The 18,705-nt window shown below is 36.3% G+C and overlaps 1 protein-coding gene across 1 annotated transcript in view; it reads left to right on the top strand.

The window, feature by feature from the left end:
- IQCH (IQ motif containing H) overlaps positions 1-18,705 on the top strand; it is a 73,556-nt gene that overhangs the window by 1,793 nt on the left and 53,058 nt on the right. The window contains exons 4-8 of the mRNA XM_074600141.1: positions 35-149; positions 4,620-4,742; positions 15,265-15,376; positions 16,121-16,249; positions 17,195-17,409. Of these exons, the coding sequence (XP_074456242.1) occupies positions 35-149; positions 4,620-4,742; positions 15,265-15,376; positions 16,121-16,249; positions 17,195-17,409 (694 nt within the window). The remainder of the gene's footprint in view (positions 1-34; positions 150-4,619; positions 4,743-15,264; positions 15,377-16,120; positions 16,250-17,194; positions 17,410-18,705) is intronic.

The raw sequence follows: 18,705 nt of genomic DNA, 5'->3' as shown, positions 1-18,705 counted from the left end.
TCAAAACCTCACTGTTTGTTTCTTTCTAACTCAGGGGCCTTCATTTTGGTGCTTCTCAGAAACAGCTTATTTTACCACGAGTACCTGTTGAGCCCGTGACTGTCCAGGCATACAGCAAATCAGCACTACGCGTTTCTCAAAGTTCACAGGTCTGAAATAACATACTACTTATTCTGCCAGAGACTACATTAAATGAGTAGGCTGATGTCTTGTAGGTTACCAGTTGATCCCATAATGTTATGTTCTGACTCCACATAGATTCAGTTTTTGATAACATACCATCTATAACTGAAAGTGTGAAAAAATTCTCAGTAGAATGAGTGGGCTTAAAGACAGGAGCCTTCTTCCAGCTTCACAGTCCAGATAAAATCTAAGTTAGGAAGGACTTCAGTATCATCATGGGGCATCCACAAGTCTTCCATTCTTTATTCCCCGCCCCCCCCCCCCCCAGTATATTCTTAAAGGGTTCTGAAACCAGGTGTTTGTTCAGTTTTAAGGTCCCAGTCCTGCAAACACTGTATGCTTAACTGTGATTCTGCAAGTAACGTGTCTTAAATAAATGGAACTATATATTGGAATAGCATGAGCACAGATATAAATGTTTATGTTGTTTGAGACTAAAAGTGGGCGTGGTTTTTTTTGTTTTTACGTTAAAGATATGGCAAATTGTGGGAAAGACTTCTGTTCACGTATAGTGTAGTCACCTCTGTGATAAATATAGGTTTTCTCCTTGAAATCTGTCTTGTTTTTTTTTGTTCTTTTTATAAATGAAGTCCTTGTAAAATCATTTAAAGCCTTTTTAAAATGTTTGTATCAGAAGTATTTTTGCTTTTTTATTCTAAGCTGTGAATTTTGACTGATGAGTTCAAGGTGGTTTCCTCAAATGTATTTTAAAAACAAATTAAGGTAATTACTTGGACTGAAAAATACCCATCGTTAGAATCTTGGGTTATTATTGTTTAAATTCAAGAGAGCTTTGAGAGAGAGGGAACCTGAAGACAAGGCTCTCTGTAGCTCTAAGACTGTTACCAGACGCTAGGCATTGAAGCTACTTGAAATGGTATAACCAGAATGAGAGGCCTGACACTCACATTGCTGATTTTATCTTTGTAAAAGAAATTCCAATATAAAGTCATATTAAAATATTACTTACTCTTGAAATGATGGATAAGATGCAATGAGATCTCGGATTTTTTTTCCAGACGGTATTCCAATCCTGTCCTATATGCATACACTTATATTGTGTGGGAAAAAATATTATCAGAGTTCAGCTCCTCTGTAAACTCTGTATTATCTATGGTCTTTCAACTCTTCATGTGCACCAATGAGCTTAATTTGCAGTGGAGCACATGCTCTGTCCTGCCTTGACTTTCTCTTTGTCTTTTCATTTCTAGTATCTATGGCATCTGCTTGGAAATGCACATCCAGTGACACACAAGCTAGCCCTAATTTCCCATTATAAAGAAAATGGCAAACAGTGCTGTTTTGCCAGCTGTTCTACATGCCCAGCATGCCAACATAAAAAGCTTTTATTATTAAATAGTTGTGAAATCCAGCTGGGAAATTATCACCTACGATTCCTTACTTCCTGTCTTTTCCTTACTTGTAGCTATAAACAGTTTTGGGTTTTTTTAAGCATACTTTGGTGTTTTTCAAAATTCCTTTCCACTCAAAGGAAATATTAGTGAACTGAATAGTTTTCTGCTCACAGAAAATATTTCTGGGTATGTAGAAATCTGGCTTGAAGAAATCAATGTTTTCAACTTACGCTTCTGAGAGAAATTAATAATTCATGCAGAAATATTTTTGTGCTTTGCAGTCTATAGTATGCAGTGCAAGGGTAGAAATGGAGCATAAGTTGTGTTTGTAGTAGTTAGGATGAAACAAGGTTGGAGTCAAATAAGCACAGATGCTATTTTCACATAAGTATTGCTAGAATCCTTGTCATATGGGAAATAGCTTGCCCACAGGTGTGAGAATAGGCTTAAAATTATTTTTTACTCACACATACAGTATCTCTGAGTCATCAGCAGCCGGATAAGATTCTGCAAATCTAGTTCATAGGGGAAATTGTGAAGCACTGACCCCCTTCCCTCCCCCCCCCAACACTATGTGTTGTAATTGGATTTCTTCTTCTAATAAAGCTTGAGAACCATAAAGAAGTGTCTTCTGCATGCAGTAATTGTAAAGCCTCTGTATAGCAATGTCTGAAAAAACATTGTTATCCATAACTGGTAGGTGTATAAGTTCAATTATTTTTTATTTAAAAAAAAAACAACAAAACATGCTTAATTGAAAACACCGAAACTGATGCTTGTGCAGCTGTTTTGGGGGTTTTTTTTTGTTTATTTGTTCTAAAAGTTGATACTTTCTGTGACATCCTGAATACACAGTAGAAGTTAATATTCTCTCATTATTAATAAAGATGTGAATGAAAGATGTTTCTAGGGGGCTCTAGAATATGCAAATAACAGAAATAGCTCGACATAAAAAGTGGTTTAGTTACTGATAATACAGATTGTTTCACGATTAATATAATGTAGTGCATTCATAAAGGAATTGGACTCTATTAGAAGCCATGCACCGCATGCATCTGCAAAACAGAATTACATAATGAATCCGATTTGTTGGCTTACTGCATGATAAAAATGCTCTCCGCTCTGAAATGACTTTTGTATTGAAGTAGAACAAGATTGGAACCATTTAACTGTCCTGGACATGTCAAACTGTTCTGTATACTCCATATTAATAATTGAGCACAATAATTCTTATTCTCATTGAGCATTATATTAGTAATAATGCAATATTCTAATAGCAATAATGTTATTCTCATCTTTTTCTTGTTCTACATTAAAATGGTTCAAAATAGCTTAAATTTTAGACTTTGGGTAATACAGATAGATAGGTAATGTAAATGGAAGAGGCCCATGATACCATCTGCATCAGATCCTACAAATGTAGAATTGTCACTTGCTGTACATCTAAGCTGGGAAAGTAACTTTTATCAGGTTTTTTCATTAAGCATTTCAATTCTTGTTATCCTGAGTGGAATCTCCCACGCCAGCATTGATCATTTCACTATCAGTCTGAGTGGGGAGTCTGCATTGTGAATCATTTCCGATTTTAATTGAGAAGGTACTCATTTTTCCCCCAATTCTTGTTTAATAGCACAAGCAGTTTCCTTTCTGTACAGTGGTGTGTTATAGTAATAAAATAAATACCACAAAATCACTGATGAGGTGAAAATTGAACTTTCTGTCTCTGTGCAGCCATGTGGGTAAAAGAGTAATTGGCTTGGATAATAACTTTTGTTCTTACAAACCCAAATCTAAATGAGCATCTCTTTGATACATCTGCTTGTAATTACTATCAAAAGAAGAGAATATATTGTGCAGATAAATAAATTAAATGATTTTTAGTGCTTTCACAAAGTAATACAAGTGTTTAATAGTTCAAATGTACCTCTAATGATTCTTAGACTTTTTATGGCATATTTAGTTTGTCAAAAACTAGAGTTCTCATAAATTTATTTTTTATGTTTACGCAATAGAAATATCATCAAAGAGTTCTTGTGTGTAAATAGCTTAGTTGGATCTTACTCCGTAAGGGAGCTTTTTGTATTCCTGCATCCATGTAATGGGAATTAAGCACATATGCTGCCAGGGCCCCAGCTCCTCTGAATTACCTTAGCTCTGTGGACTTCTCTGGTGATACATTAGATTCTGCCATTTGAGGATTCTTCCTTAGTTGGCATTGGTTGGTAAATAAACCCTGCTAGATGCAGAGTCTAGTTAGCAATGGTATTACAATAAAAGTATTGGGAGATACTACTACACTTGATATAGATCCTGGTGTAAACTAAAGCACATGCATTAAGATGAACCAAAATGTTTTCAACTTAAGAAACTTCTCCTCTACTAAAAATATATGGCATCACTTCTGACTTTTATAAAAAAAAAAAATGTGATTTAGATACTTTTTATAACAAGATGAAACTTTAAAAGTATTTTTCTGTCCATTGGGATTTAAATAATAAAAATTTTTATTAGCAAAATAGCTGAATCCATTCCACGCAGATAACACAGTATATTAAGAAACTACTATGTTTTAATTGTTATTACTCTAAGGATTTTTTATTTCCTCATTTACTTAAAAGCAAGTGCTCTACCTGCATTGAGTCAATGGGCCATGACTGATCCAAAGAAGCTGTTCTGGTCCATCAGATCAATGATTCATGAATTAAAGTCCCTGACAAACATGGCCAAGGTAAATGGACTCTTAATAATATCCATCATCTGTGGGAAGAATGCACATATAACACCCGTTCAATATATAGGATCAGGTAAATGGTATTCACCTGATTGTCCTTTCCAGTCAAAGTTTAACTCCAAGGTGCACAAATTTGGAAATTTCACAGCTTGTAATGAAATTAATTGAACGAATTTTGGCACAAGCATATATGTGGATAGTAGTTGTGTGCCTTGCTAAGTTGTGCATGAGAATAGTCAAGTAACATGAATTTTTATCATCATTTTGCAAGTTTATGAATGTTAGCCAATTCCTGCTTATGAACACTTCTAGTGCAGTTATTTTAAGAATATGCATATTATATATTTCAGCATCAGCTGGAAATGGATATGAAAATTATGCTTGATCCAGAGAACATCAATAATAAAGCTGTTTTAAAACAACAGAACTATGAGACCAAGCTGCCACTTATAACGAAGAAAAAATCTGATCCTGTAAGTGACTTATATTATCTTATGGGCATTAATTTTCACTATTGAAGTTAATACATATCAGATCTAAATAAATAAAAAAAACAAGTGAAAGTACCTCATAGTTTCCTACTTATTGACTTTGATATGTAATGATCAAAACATTTTGAGTGACAATGCTGGGGAAAAACAAACCTGTAGCATAACGGGTTTAGGTAGCAAATCCAGCAAAAGTGTGCATGGGAATGTGCATGGTACGTCATCTTGGTAAAATCGGGGAGTGAAGATAAGCAAACTGGAGATTGTGGAGTTTAGGATGTGACCCAAAGATCAAGGAAGAAGTTAAAGGGGTTTTGCTGACAAGAATGGGCTTTCAGTTGCTCATTCTATGGCCATTTCTTAAAAAGACAAGAATACATTGTGTTTCAAATGATAGTGGGATTGTTAGGAATGAGTGAAAAATGCTTGTACTTTGTTTTGATGCTCTTCTAATTGATTTTTTTTTTTTTTTTTTTTTAAAAAAAGCAATCCTGCCACAGGATTGCTGACACTGACCACAAATTCCTGTCAACTGAAAAAACTAGGGATGATACCGATTCTGATTCTCTTTCCTAGAGTGACTACATGAATTTAGGTGTCGTTTACATCTTACTTTTCTGACATGGTTTGGGAGGGAACGTCGGGTTCTACTTCTTAGCTCCATGGTGGGAGCACTTAGTTTGGAATGTGAGAGACAGATTCAGATCCTTCTTTTCCATGTCTTATAGATCCTAAGTGCCCTTGCTACCAAGCGACAATGTATTCTGAAGCACAGCCTTTTTTCTATTTCTAGTTAAGCTGTTTTCTTTAGTACAAAACAATTATCCACCAAAACTGAGACTGAACGCTCCCACAACACTCTCCTCAGAGTCCCTGGACTTGTAGCATCAAATCACCCTTCTGTTTTTGTCTCTGGTCTGAAAATGTCCAAGTTATGTAAGATTAAGTTTTGATTCTTCCAAATTTGCGTTCCGCAGCCGCTGCTCCTCTTGAACATGTAGATGATGCTTTCTGGAAAGTATGCTTTAAAAAAAATTTAATAGGCACAGGCATCCCTCCAAAGATCAGTTATGTTCACAAATTTAGCACAGCACGGTGGTCCACATGAAAGAATATGCCCAATGGTCTCACAGAAGGATGCTCTTCTACGATTTAATTTATGTAATAGAAGCATTATGCAGCAAGCCTAGTGCTATAAGAGACATTCTAGGGTATTTGGTTTTAAACAACATAAACAGAATCTGTGAATGGCACAGTTGTAAGCTGCCACTTATAAAAAATGATTTTTTTGAAAGCTGTTGCCCAGACTAAGAGGTGATTTGTCTAACCCTGTGATATAGAGTTAATTAGAAAAAAGCATCATGGCTAATAGCTTTTTAGAACCACTCTAAAACACTCACAGAGAGGAATATTATACTACTGCAGAGCGCCATGTGTTTTACCACTCTGACTGAAACATACTGATCAGAGCAAACTTCTTAATGTTGACTTCAATTATAAACATTTAGTGTAAATTAGTCAACTCTCTGATACATATTTACAGTTGCTAAGGAACTGTTTATGACGGGGAGATGGGCGGCAAAAGCAAGTAGGTATTTCCTATCTCTAATTTATTCTACAGCATTTACTGAAGTAAATGCTTTTTAGAAGTTTTCAAACCCCATGACATAATCTGTGTTTTTAAATGTTCTGGCTTCACTGGGGGTAAGATTTTGCAATTAGATTTGTAAAATCCACTACTGACATTGTGAATGAAGACATTTTTGTTAAATGTGATCCACACTAGCACTTAGAGGAATGATAGTTATAGATCACCAATAATAACTAAAATAAATCAGCGTGTAGTTGCAGGTCTAAAATTATATGGTCTAGTTTTGAAAAAAATGTAAATTAAAGTAGGCACAAGAATTAAGTTAGGTGCTACCTACCCTGGTTTTACTAATCAGCCATTAGAGGGCAATATTTGTACGCACACATGCGGGCACACACACCCGCGTATACGCATGTACATGCCCTACATATGTACATAAGTTCAAAGATTATCTCTCAAAAAAAATCAGTGGCAGAAGGACTCTCGTTGAAGTAAATTAAAAACTAATTGCTCGGTTAACTGCATTCAGGTTTTTTCCAAGAGTTGCCAGCATCTGAGTTTTCAAGGTGACCTGAGCATTTAAAAATGTGATGAGATTAAAACCACGCTGGTTTTGAGGTGACTAGATAGGTCAAGCACAAATCTACACGGACTTTTTATTATCCTGCCGTTTGAGTAATTTGAAAAATTATTAGGAAGGATCTCATTGTTTCATGAAAAATGTCTTCTTTTCTTGCTCTTTTGATATTATAAAGTTGCTGACACTGGATTTTATGACAGAAACTAAGAACAATTAACTGTTGCCCTTTTGTACCTTTTTGGGTCTGATAAGCACTAATGCTTCATCCTCTGTAAAGTTCTGTAGTTATCTTAAAATGAGGACTGTAATTCTGTTTGAAACACCATGGGCAGACTGGGCATCACTTTGTTTTGTAGCCTATATGGATGACAAATGAAAAATTATGAGTAGATGATTATTAAATATGTATACTTCCCACGGAGTATCTAGCAAAACAAACAGTGATGTGAATTGCAGCAAAAATAATTCTGACATACTGCTGCAATGTAGAAAAGATTCACAGCTATCCCTTTCATTTTCATAGGACTGCTGTTCTTTTATAGAATTATTCTGGCACTTTTTGGTCCTTGTTTTCTTATAAATGTATATTATACTGTAAACTTAGGAACCTTTTAATTTATTCATGAGGTAGAATTTAATATGGTGATGATTTCTAGCCTTTACGAGTTGCATCTTATATAGTGTGGCTCTAATGGTGATGGCAGCGATTCTGTGATGTGGTGTTTTTTGGTTTTTTTAAGCTAACTTATTTGAGCACATTCTAATCATATCCTCAGTTATTTGTTCTTTATTCAGTATTTGCATCATGCTAATCACTAAAGCTTATCACTGAAAGTCTGTTCATTTACAAAATTATAAAGTAAGTCAAAGCAGGGCAATTCTCTTCATTTCAAGTGACTAGAAGAAGTTGTAGAAAACAGGTCTTTTGGTCCTTAAAACCTGATTGCGTTTTAAATCAATGCATATGGCTATAATTACAGTCAAAGCATAATTTGGCAGTGGTAGCAGAATGAGACTTAAACAAATCGATGTCACACTACAGTAATTCAAAATAAGCTTGTTGCATTTGTATTATGGTATGTAATCATAATAAGCAGTACAGTGAATTAATAAAATCTTCTTGTCACTAAAAATAAAAAGGAAATAATTGGTGAGATAGAGTTAACTTAACAGATGACTATAGTCAGCATCCTTTCAACCTAGAAATGGGAATGTGAAGGTCACCCCCATCTCAGATGACAAACGTAGAACATTTTGTTGGTAAACAAATTAATCTTTTGAAAGGTCACCATTTGTTTTAAGTTTTTATCCAGTTCTTGTCATCTGGAATTGGAGATTGACTGTCATTTTGCTAGGCAGGGGTGCAGCCGAAGCTGCTGAAGCTGTTTCTGTACATATCAGCATTCCTTGACAAAACTTGGTGCCTGATTGTGATGCTATGGGCTGCTGGTTTACAGCTGTCTCCGGACAAGAATGGAGGCCCACCCCTGAATTCCAATAAGTTGGTCCTGCATATTCTGCCTCGTGTAAGCTGGCCTTTTGCCCACAAGTGAAATGTATTGTAGTTCAAGCCAGCAATTATCTTTCTTACTTCCTTCTGTGCTGCTTCTGTTGCCTTTTTCGAAAAGCAGATGTGGGATTCACCAAAGTTCTCCATCTATTCTCTTTTGCACCTGTTATGGCAGAATTTTGATAGAGGTAAATTCTGGGAGAGCTAGCAGTAGGCCTTAAAAGGAGCAAAGCTTATTTTTTCCAAGTACGTAGAAAATTGACAGTTCAGAGGCATCTCTGGTTACTTTAAGAGCTTAAAGTAGATAAGAATAACATATAAGACCTGTTGTTAAAGATGCCTAGTTGCTCCACATTGGAGGTTTAACGTTGGGCTTTCCAATCAAGTTGGACTTTATTTTCTGTAGATAAACAAAATCCGAGGGAAATAATATGTATTAATATCTTAGTGTTACATCTAATGGAAATTGTATTAATCGTTAGGTAGATAAAATGCTGGACTATGTAAATCAGAATGAGAAGGACAAATGTTAATTTTCTATACAATTTTCCTGTTGAGAAATTTTCTTGAATAAAAAGACAACCAGTCATAAAAATTGTTCGTATTTTGAATCTCTTACAGAGACTGTTACAAATTTGACTCATCTGACTTTAGAATAGTTCCACTGACACTGGTGACCATTTTCCTTTACTTAGCATTCAGTATTTCTGCACTGAATTCCATGTGCTGGTTCTCAGGCTTTGAGGACCGAAACTAGGTTATTTGAAACCAGAGTTAAACACTTCCTTTATTTACTATTTATTACTAAGATTGTCAGAACAAGATTCTTTTTCCCAAACTGAGAGACTATGGAAGTGTGAGTGAAACTATTCTTTGTTACTGCTTCCTTGCTTTGCTGCTCAGGGTGTAAATCAAGATGGAAAAAATACATTTGTTTACCCTGTAAGGCTGTGAAACTATAAAATGCAATGAAATCCTACATTAATTCTCATCTAGACAAAACCAAAGCAGATCTGATCTGTTGTGGGTAGTAGGCTCAAGATTGGACTTGATGACCTACAGACATCCCTTCTAACCAATATTGCGAATATTTCCATGGTTCTGTGATTGAAAGTAAAGAGTGAAAATCACTTAGCACCTCTGCCTTTACTCCATTTGAGTTTTTTACAATCTGAACTGATTTTCTTCCATTGCTTAAAACTTAGATACCACCTCCTCCTCCTGCGTGAACAGCAGGCTCTTTGATATTTAACGCTTACAGGACAGACCCATTGGACCCTCTCACTATCCTTCCACATTGACATAGAAATCCTTTCTGAATTAGTTATCAAAGCAGCTTTGCATCTCTCTTAAAGCAATGCTGTCTAAACCATGCTTTCTTAGCTTGCTTATAATAATATAATGATCAGGTAGCTTCAAAAGCCTTGCTAAAGTCAAGCTAAGTAGTATTTACTTTTTCTCCCCTGTTAACAACACTTGCTAACCTGTTGTAGAAAAAAATTAGGTTGGTCTGACAAATTTTATCTGGACAGGTTCAAGTTACTCATTTATCTGATACTTTCCAGACATTTATAACTAGCTTGTTTGGTTATTTGTTCAAGAATTTTCCCAAGAATTGTAGTTAAATCAATAGGGCTAGCATTCCTCAGCACATCCTTTGCCCCTTTCTAAAGATAGGCACTATGCCCTTTTCCAGTCTTTTAGTGTATTTTCCATTCTACAAGAGTCCCACCAACAGTTTTGAGATGGCTTTAGACAGTTCTTTAAGTATCCTAGAGTGTATTTCATCAGGATCAGCCAATTTGAAAACTTATGAGCACTATTTGATCTGTTTTGCCCTTAATGTAGCCTGAGACATCTTCCCTTTTGCACTACAGTTGAGTTCATTCTACTCGAACTAGCTGCTTTTTAAATAATTATGAATGTACCTAATTATGTCATTTTTTTTATTACCCAGAAGTTTCTTCCTTCTTGCATCTCATTTTGTCTTACCTGTTTAAGCAAACAAGAAGCAGTCATCAGTGTACCCATTTTCTGTGTGGTTTTTTCTTCTTTTGAGATCAACAAAGAATGTATGATTTATTAAGTTTGATAACTTGCTATCCTTCCGATCCTGCTTCATCTCTGGCATAGTTTGAGCTTGTTTCTATAGTACTTTTTACTGGTGGAACAGGCAGGTCAACGAAGTTCCGGTTTCTTCCAATTAGACTTGCCTTCTGCAAGCTCTTTCCTGTCGCTTTTCTGGCCATATTGAAAACTGAGCTTACGTCCATTGATTTTATTTTTCTATGCTTCCTACTTCCCTTTGCAGGGATTATGAACTGTGTACATCAAATCTTGATAGGAACTTCTTAATAAAAAATATGAAGGTAGATGGCAACTGGGAGAAGACAATAATGAAATGATAGATTACTTTGTTATATACTTTTTCCACAATTACTATCAAGCTCTGTGGTTTTCTGATGTTTACTTACCAAATCTCGTCTATCTAATTTTCCTGATTGATAAACTGTAGTTTTGATTCCTGATAGCAGTAATCTTTTCTCGGCATTTAATACTAGTCTCTATTCTTTTCCTGGGCAACAAACGTATTTATAAATGTATTTATATTTTAAAAAAGAAGTTGTTCTAGATAAATATTGCTGTCTGGGTAAAAAGAAAACAAGTAGAGAACTAATTGGAAAATCCCTGTGGTGTTACAACAAGTGCCCTATTTAAAACAAAGCAAAGAGGAAAAAAAATCAAGTGGGAGAGGTTTATCCACAGGAGAAAAACACTTTAGAAAGGGTAATAGAATTGTTTTTCTCATGTCCCAGGTTAATTACACTCAGAAGCGCTTGAAATGAAAAAATAGTTTTTCAGTACACTCCAAGCATATTGTAAGGCAAGTAAACCTTAGTCTGGACTGCAAATTAAGTGCTCCCTTCCAGCCCTATAAAACTGTACTTTAAAAGTAGCCATGATGAAGCAGGCTGTGTGCTGACTTCAGTAAAGGATGCTTGCTGAATCATAATCTTCATAACAAACTTCACCATAAGACGTTATTCATGCAGGAAAATGTCTGAGGTTCCAGCCACCTCGCAGCAGTAACGTTTCCTTGGGTTCTGCCAGAGAGGAAGGAGCTGAGGTGCCTACAGGTTAGCGTTGTATAGAGTGTGATCCTTTGCTTCCATGCCGGATTGGGTCTGTCCGCACTACAAATGTTAAAATGCTAGTTAGGAGCTGCCAGTTCTGGAATATGCGGTATAAAATTCACTAGGTTTTGTATTGATGCCATAAAAGCTCTAGGTGTGAGTAAAGGTTTTAAATTGCACTGACATAAGCAGCTGAAAGTCTATTGAAAATCTTTTAAAAAGATGCAATCTTTTAAGTATCTTTTTAAGTTAAATCACTGAATAATGATAATAAAACTATATAATGATGCTAAAAGTAAACCTTTTTCTTGCAGTGCTTAATATTACTTTTATTATTTTTGAGGTCTTATTGCTGTAATTGAATTGGCTTAATTTTAGTGAAAATAACTGGTATGAAAGCATTTGGTCAAATTTTGCTTTGATATCTCGCTGAAGTCTTCAAGGGGGCAGTTAATGCAGCAAATAGGATGCTGAAAGAACATAGAAGAAGGGTGTCCAGATTGGGTGGAATTTTTGTCGGTAACTGTTTTGGTTCAGCTCCATGGTTCCACTGTGTTGCCTGTACTATGTAATAGGTGAAGCATAGTGGCACTGTGTAGTTTAAGTGAGAGCTTAAATTACATTACAGTTGCATCTGTCCTTATTTTAATGTGACGCCTGCCATGGACTTTGTAGAAATTAAGGATGCAGCAAAGAAGAATTAAATATCTATCTCCAGTTTAAAAAAAAACAACCAACCAAAAAAAACCCACCACCACCAAACAAAAAACCTCTAGGCTGCTTTTGAACTCATACACTCCACCTGAATTGCTTTTCTTTGTAGCTTATTACATCTCTGAACCCAAATGAAATACATATGTTTCATGGCACTGTTTATCATAACAAAACTCCTGGGATTTAACCTACGATAAAACTGACCAATAGTAACATCAGTGATGCTTTACTGATACAATAGCGATAGCCTGAAAAAGGAGTCACTGTTTAATTAAATTTCTTTCTTTTTATGTATTTTTGTTGTGTCCTCAACAAACTGCTGGGGCTGAGAGTGAGTAGAAAAGTGTGGTTTATTATTCCTTTTTCTCAGTATCAAGCCACTTATGTGCCAGCTGGTATAAAGTTAATCTTTGTTATATGCTTATTGCTATCTTCTTGGAACACAAGGACATGAAGATTCATACATCTAGATCCCTTAAAGCATAATGCTTCATAATGGCCATAACTAAAATGAGTGCATATGATTTCTCTGAAAGATTCTCTACTATGATAAAGGATACGTATTTTCTATCTCCCTAATGTCTCTTGTGGACAGTGTTATTATACAAATTGGCAGGAAAAATTATAACAGGATATTTTGATCTATCTCATTTCCCTATTAGGATTATAAGCAGTTCTTTAGAATGGCCTGTCCCTTTCTATAAAGTTATTGGTTGATGTTATTCACTAATTACAACACAATAGTGCTCAAAGATCCCAGTCATGGCCTGGATCCTACTGTACTAAAAGCTATACATGAGCATGATCTTAAAGGTCCCTTCCAATCTAGAGAATTCTATGATTCTATGCTAATCAGTTATTAAAACCTAGTATTTTAAACCAGAAGTCCCAATGTGCTCTATAAAAGAGGTAAATACCATTATTCCCATTTTGCAGATCCATCAATATTTCCTAGCTTTCTGATTTTATGTATTTGATATTATTTTAAGGTAGTCTTATTATTCATAATGAAATAAATTTTTAAAAAGCAAATAAAAAAATTTTCCAGTACATAGCATTAGGTTATTTTCTTTGAACCCTCATCAGTGGGGTTCAGACATTTCTATCCAATGTAAGAATTCATTCATTTTTAGGCTAGCGGAGTAACTGATAACAGATTGTCACCCGCAAAAGCATGGGACTTTTTTTTTATTGGGCCTCTCAGCTATTTGCTGACTAAAGATAAGACTGTGGGATCTTGAGATCCACTCCAAATTGTGAGGGAGGTGTGCCCTGTTGCGTACAAAGCTGTTGGCTTCCTTTTCCCGGTCTGAGCCAGTTTCTTCTTTTCCCATTTTTATCTTGCCCCAGTCTCTCTGTTCCTTGAGACCTTCCTCTCTGTTCCTCTTCTGAGACTGCTTCCAGAACATTTCCTGGTCTTATCTGCCTGATTCTCTGCCAGGCTCTTTGTCCCAATGTTCTTTCCTAACCCTCCTGCCCCCAGCTCTTATTCCTTGTCCAATCTGCCTGCTGGCTTTCCTGTTTGCGCAAACACCCAGTATGTCCCTCCAACTACCATTCTTCTTATTGAGATCGATAATATAGTCACACCTGTGTGCTGGCACTTATTTACTCTACTGATTCAAATTCAGTCACATCCTCCTTGTGTTGCCTGGACCCAGCATGAAAGTTACTGGAGGACCTGTAGAGTTGCAGTTGCGGTTCTGAGCAGCGTATGTTAGAGCTCACCCGATCCCTAGGTAGTTTGGCTGCTAAAACTAGGAAACCTTTATCTGGATTTCCAAAAATCTGTTGACAGAATGAGGTTTGATAGACTAGTGTTAAATTTTCCTTTTGCTTCATAAAATATTTGAGTTTATTTTAGTTGAATCTTTCATGTCTCTCTGGGTTTATCATTGTCCCATTTTTCTGGCATCAGCCAGGCAAGAGAAAACAATATAATCTTCTGCTAGTGGTGGTTCACTATCATCCAAATGAGAGATCTCAGTGAGATCACTTGCCTTGAAAGTTGCATGTGCGTTTAATCCACTAAATATCCAGCGCTCTGTTTCTTCAGGAGTTGGGTACAACCCACTAAGCAAATGGAATAGTATGTGCGTTCCTAGTCAGAAAGAAACTGAAGATACTTAGGATATTGGAGAAAGAAAAAAATGTTAGATGATAACACAGATTTTGCATTTATGATTTTGAAGTATAAGGTGGCAATATATTCTTTTCCCTGTGCAATGCTCTATATGTGCAATAATAAGCTTAACAGTAAGACACATGATATCACTGTCCCAAAGGGATGTGTGTCACTGCTTGAATTCCTGGCACTTAGAACCAGCAGGTTCCATTTTTTCAGGCAGGCACAGGTTAATTGGGGAAGGAAGGGAGCTTTAATCCCCACATTAGCACAGCCTGTGTGGCACATGTTTCCACATCACATTATCAGGCTGTGTCATTCCCTGCTGTCCTTGAGGAACCCTGAAACTTCAGAAGTCTGTGATACTTACTGGTCCCTGATTTGTGAGGAGTTTCACATATTTTAATTCCACTGGTATTCTTTCCAGCGAAAATTTATTTACATATTTGAAAGTATTTCCTTTTCTTTCTGGTACCTTGCCTGTGTATGCATTTTATATATTTAAAGACTGTTCTGTCAAGAAATACTATGTTTACACTATATTCATTAAAATTGAGCAAACTTCTTGTGATTCCTTTATTAACTAGTACACTGATTTTTGCATAGCAGAAGTCACAAGACATAATTGAATTTAATTAACTTTATTTTAAATTACTAAAGTAATGACAGTAGACAATACTGTAGCATGTTCATAAGTAGTAAAAGCAGTGCTTGTGCTGGTACGTTATTAAATGTTAATGAAACTATTCATAGCAGAAATTATAGTTATTATTTATGATTGTGGGAGTAGAAAAGTGCGTCTTTGCAAATCCCGGATTTCTTTTTGTTAAAAGAAGATTCTGTCTCTTCCTAGGTGTGTGGTCAGAAGATAGTGAAAGGTCATACAGGTAGCAGCCTCTGGGGTTTGCCTGCCTCTCACCGCATGGATTCTCCCTTACCCTTGTTAGAAGAAGATGTAATGAAAGGTGAGTCATGGAGGCCCACCTGGGTACTGTAGAGATGTATACTATATAAGCAGTGTTGTTTGCTGTTTGCAGCAGGTATCTGGTATTCAAATTTTCTGGCACCTCAAAATTTGGAAGAATTGTGATCTCAAACATTGCAACGGGTAGAGATCAACTTTAGATTACTTACTCCATGTAGCAGCTAACTTAGGAAGTAGCATATGTTATATTGGGCATTATCTTCCCGGAGTCGGTCATCTTGTAATTCACAGAGTTCAGTTGCTACTGAACATGGAAAGAAATGTGTGTGATGTATGGTTCTTGTATGACTAAATAACATGGTCAAAGTAAATGGTCATCATTAATGTCTGGTTATTAATCATTCAATCTTAACTAGATCTGCACTTGGACTGTTTTAGCAATCAGTCCATATTTATGGTTTACAAGAGTTAATTCTCATCCGTTCTGCATATTAAACTGCCATTGTACAAGCATATAATTCCTCCTCAGAATCAGCACCATTACAATATCTGTCATGGATCTGTCGATTTTTATAGGCTAAGCTTACCTTCCTTGAAGGTAAAACATTGAATATTGGAAGATAAGAATCTTTCAATAAAAGAAAACTGCTGCTGTTCTAGTTTTGATTTGTAATTGGGAGAACTTGAGTCTGCCTCTGTTTAATTCTTACTTTGTTGTTACTAATTCTTTTTCTTTTGTAGCTGGAATGTATATGAATTGTTCAGTAATGTCATCTTCTTGTAGGTATTCTGAGCCTAACTGAGCAATGGCTTATCCCCCCAGCAGCAAAGACAACTCTCCAGACACCTCCTGTTCTACACAAAGCAGCACCTTTCCATGAATTTCACAGGCAGCACAAGAAGTCCGCTGTAGGTGAGTGCAAAGGATTGATAACAACCTACAGTTGCATCTCCAACTTCAGTTTCAGGCCCTTGTTTTATCTCACAAGGAAACAGCTGTCTGATAAGCAGTCACTCGCGTTTTTAAGAATACCAAGTGCACAATGATGTACGTAAGCGCCCCGTGTCTTGCAACTGAATGGGAATCAGTTTTCTCAATTGCCGTGAGGATTTGGTCCCTGATGATTGCTGAAATCCTGGTAGGCTCCTACCTGCATGTTTCAATTTGTAAGCTCCTGAATCTGGAGATCTGACCCTTGGTGTGAGTATAAAGCCAGTATTACGGTTCAGTCATGATGTGCATGACTTACAACAGCTGATTGAGCATCTATTTTGCCAGTGTGATTAAATGAATGACTCCTAATAAGTAAATATACTCTGGGCAATGGGATTCTGATCTATCACAAAGTGTACTCAAAACTGTTGTTGCTGCAGCTGCTTGTGGCATATGACATCAGCATGGAAAGGAGCACAAGCAAAATGAGCAGTGGGCTGAGTAGCAATCCTGTAAGTTTGAAAAGTTCTCCTGATGAAAAGGAGTGGTTGAAAACTAAAATTATATGTGGAATAACCTGCACTATAAGTGCTAATATTTTGACGTTGTTATCCTGGATATATTGTTGGCTGGCATATTACAAACTTTAGAACATTATAGATTAAAACTTTGATACATTTTCTGATAGCCTAATCTCAGTCTTCACAATAGCATGTTATAGCATGGCTTGGCTTATGGCCATCCAGTGGCATTCCTCAATGTTTTTTGGTGATAACTCATGAAAATTTCAACCCAGTTGGACATGAGAGCAAACTGGAGCATGCCAGTGCCTGATGGTAGGTGTTAGAATATCAGTTTGATACCGTTGTTGCACTTCTTTTAACAATGAAACCTGCAATCAGTTTTTTTTTTTCTTTGGTACAGGAGAGATTAGTAGTAGGGTGGACCCTGAGAATAGAGACACCACCACATTCCAAAACTCAAAGGAAGCAATTTATGGCAAATATTCCTCTAGCAAAGGTGACGCTGCACCACTTCCATCTAGCAGCTCCCTGGTTTCAGCAAGGAAATCAAAGTCGGTGTGGACGTATCCAGCTCAACAGTTGGAATCTGAGCTGCAGATTCCCTCTCAGACACAGGTATTTAGACAGTGAGGATAATGATGTTTTTATTCATGGTTTTAATATGATCTTTACCAGAGATGGTTTAGGACGTGACTGTAAATCACTGCATTGGTACAAGAGGGTTTGAGCCAACGCTCGTAAATAGTAAATGTTGAAGTATAGTTACTTCATGTATTGCCAGTTTCAACTTTCGCCAGTCTTCTACCTAAATTTGTCTACTTTTTTACAGAACCTTAGAAAATAAGTCTAGAAAGGATGTTATGAGGTTATCTAGACCTCCAGGCAGAATTACCTGTACCTGTAATATTGCGGACAGATGTTTTTCTAACCTGTTCTGAAAACTTTTGGTGATAGCAACTCCACAGTCTCCCTAGGCCATCTGTTCCAGTGCTTAACTAACTGTCTTTACTGTTATAACAGAGTTTTTTAATGTCTCATCTAAATCTCCCTCACTGCAGTTAAGCAAATGTAGTGTTTCCCTTTATATTTACAGAAGACTATATGGGAGTTTGACCTTGACTGCTTAATGCTTGCTGATTGTTCTTGATCCCCATGCAAAAGGGACGTTTCTTTCTTTTTATGGCTAATTATTGTGTTCCATAGCAAACTGGAGTTCTGCTTGATCTTTCCAGAATTTTTGACTTTTGTGCCATTGAGGAGATCTGAAAATGAAAGAGGAGATCTGAAAATCAAAAATAAAGCAAACTTGAGAAATGGAGATTGATGAGTTATTAATGTAAATAAAAATAATTACCTGTATTAATGTAAATAATTACCTGTATTAATGTAAATAAAAAAATAATTTCAAAATTAGTTTGAAAATAACGCACTTAGATTGAAAATCAGAGCTAATGAGCTGCTGGCTAAAGCTGCCAGTAAATATGGAGTTCTGTTAAGAGGCAGGACCACGTATATTCCAAGTTTTACGCCATTTGCATTTGTATGACAGGATGTTACCCATTCTCCTGGGACAGGTGGAGGCAGTCTCAGCGATAGAATGCTACTGCAGTTACTTTCTGCTTGTAGTCCAGTGAATCACTGTAGAGCTTAATTTTTGTATTTGGTAAATCAAGCATAGTTCCTCTGTGCAATTAATCTATATCTGTAAAAATGCTCATAGTCTTGCGTGGCCTCTGAGGTCTTTGTGTGGCAATGGGTTTTATGGTAAAGCTGGTCATGACTTTGCGGTTATTTTGCATAAATCAGTACGAGTGTGTTTCAAATGTATACATTCCCACAGTTAAGTCGCAAACAGTAACACAGTAGTCTATCGTGACCACTCATTTACGATCAATGGCAATTGCTCTTAAT

This window comes from Larus michahellis, chromosome 9 (assembly GCF_964199755.1).
Source record: "Larus michahellis chromosome 9, bLarMic1.1, whole genome shotgun sequence".
NCBI lineage: Eukaryota > Metazoa > Chordata > Aves > Charadriiformes > Laridae > Larus > Larus michahellis.
Note: the sequence above shows the minus strand (reverse complement) of the source record. Positions and strands in the feature narration are given on the sequence as shown.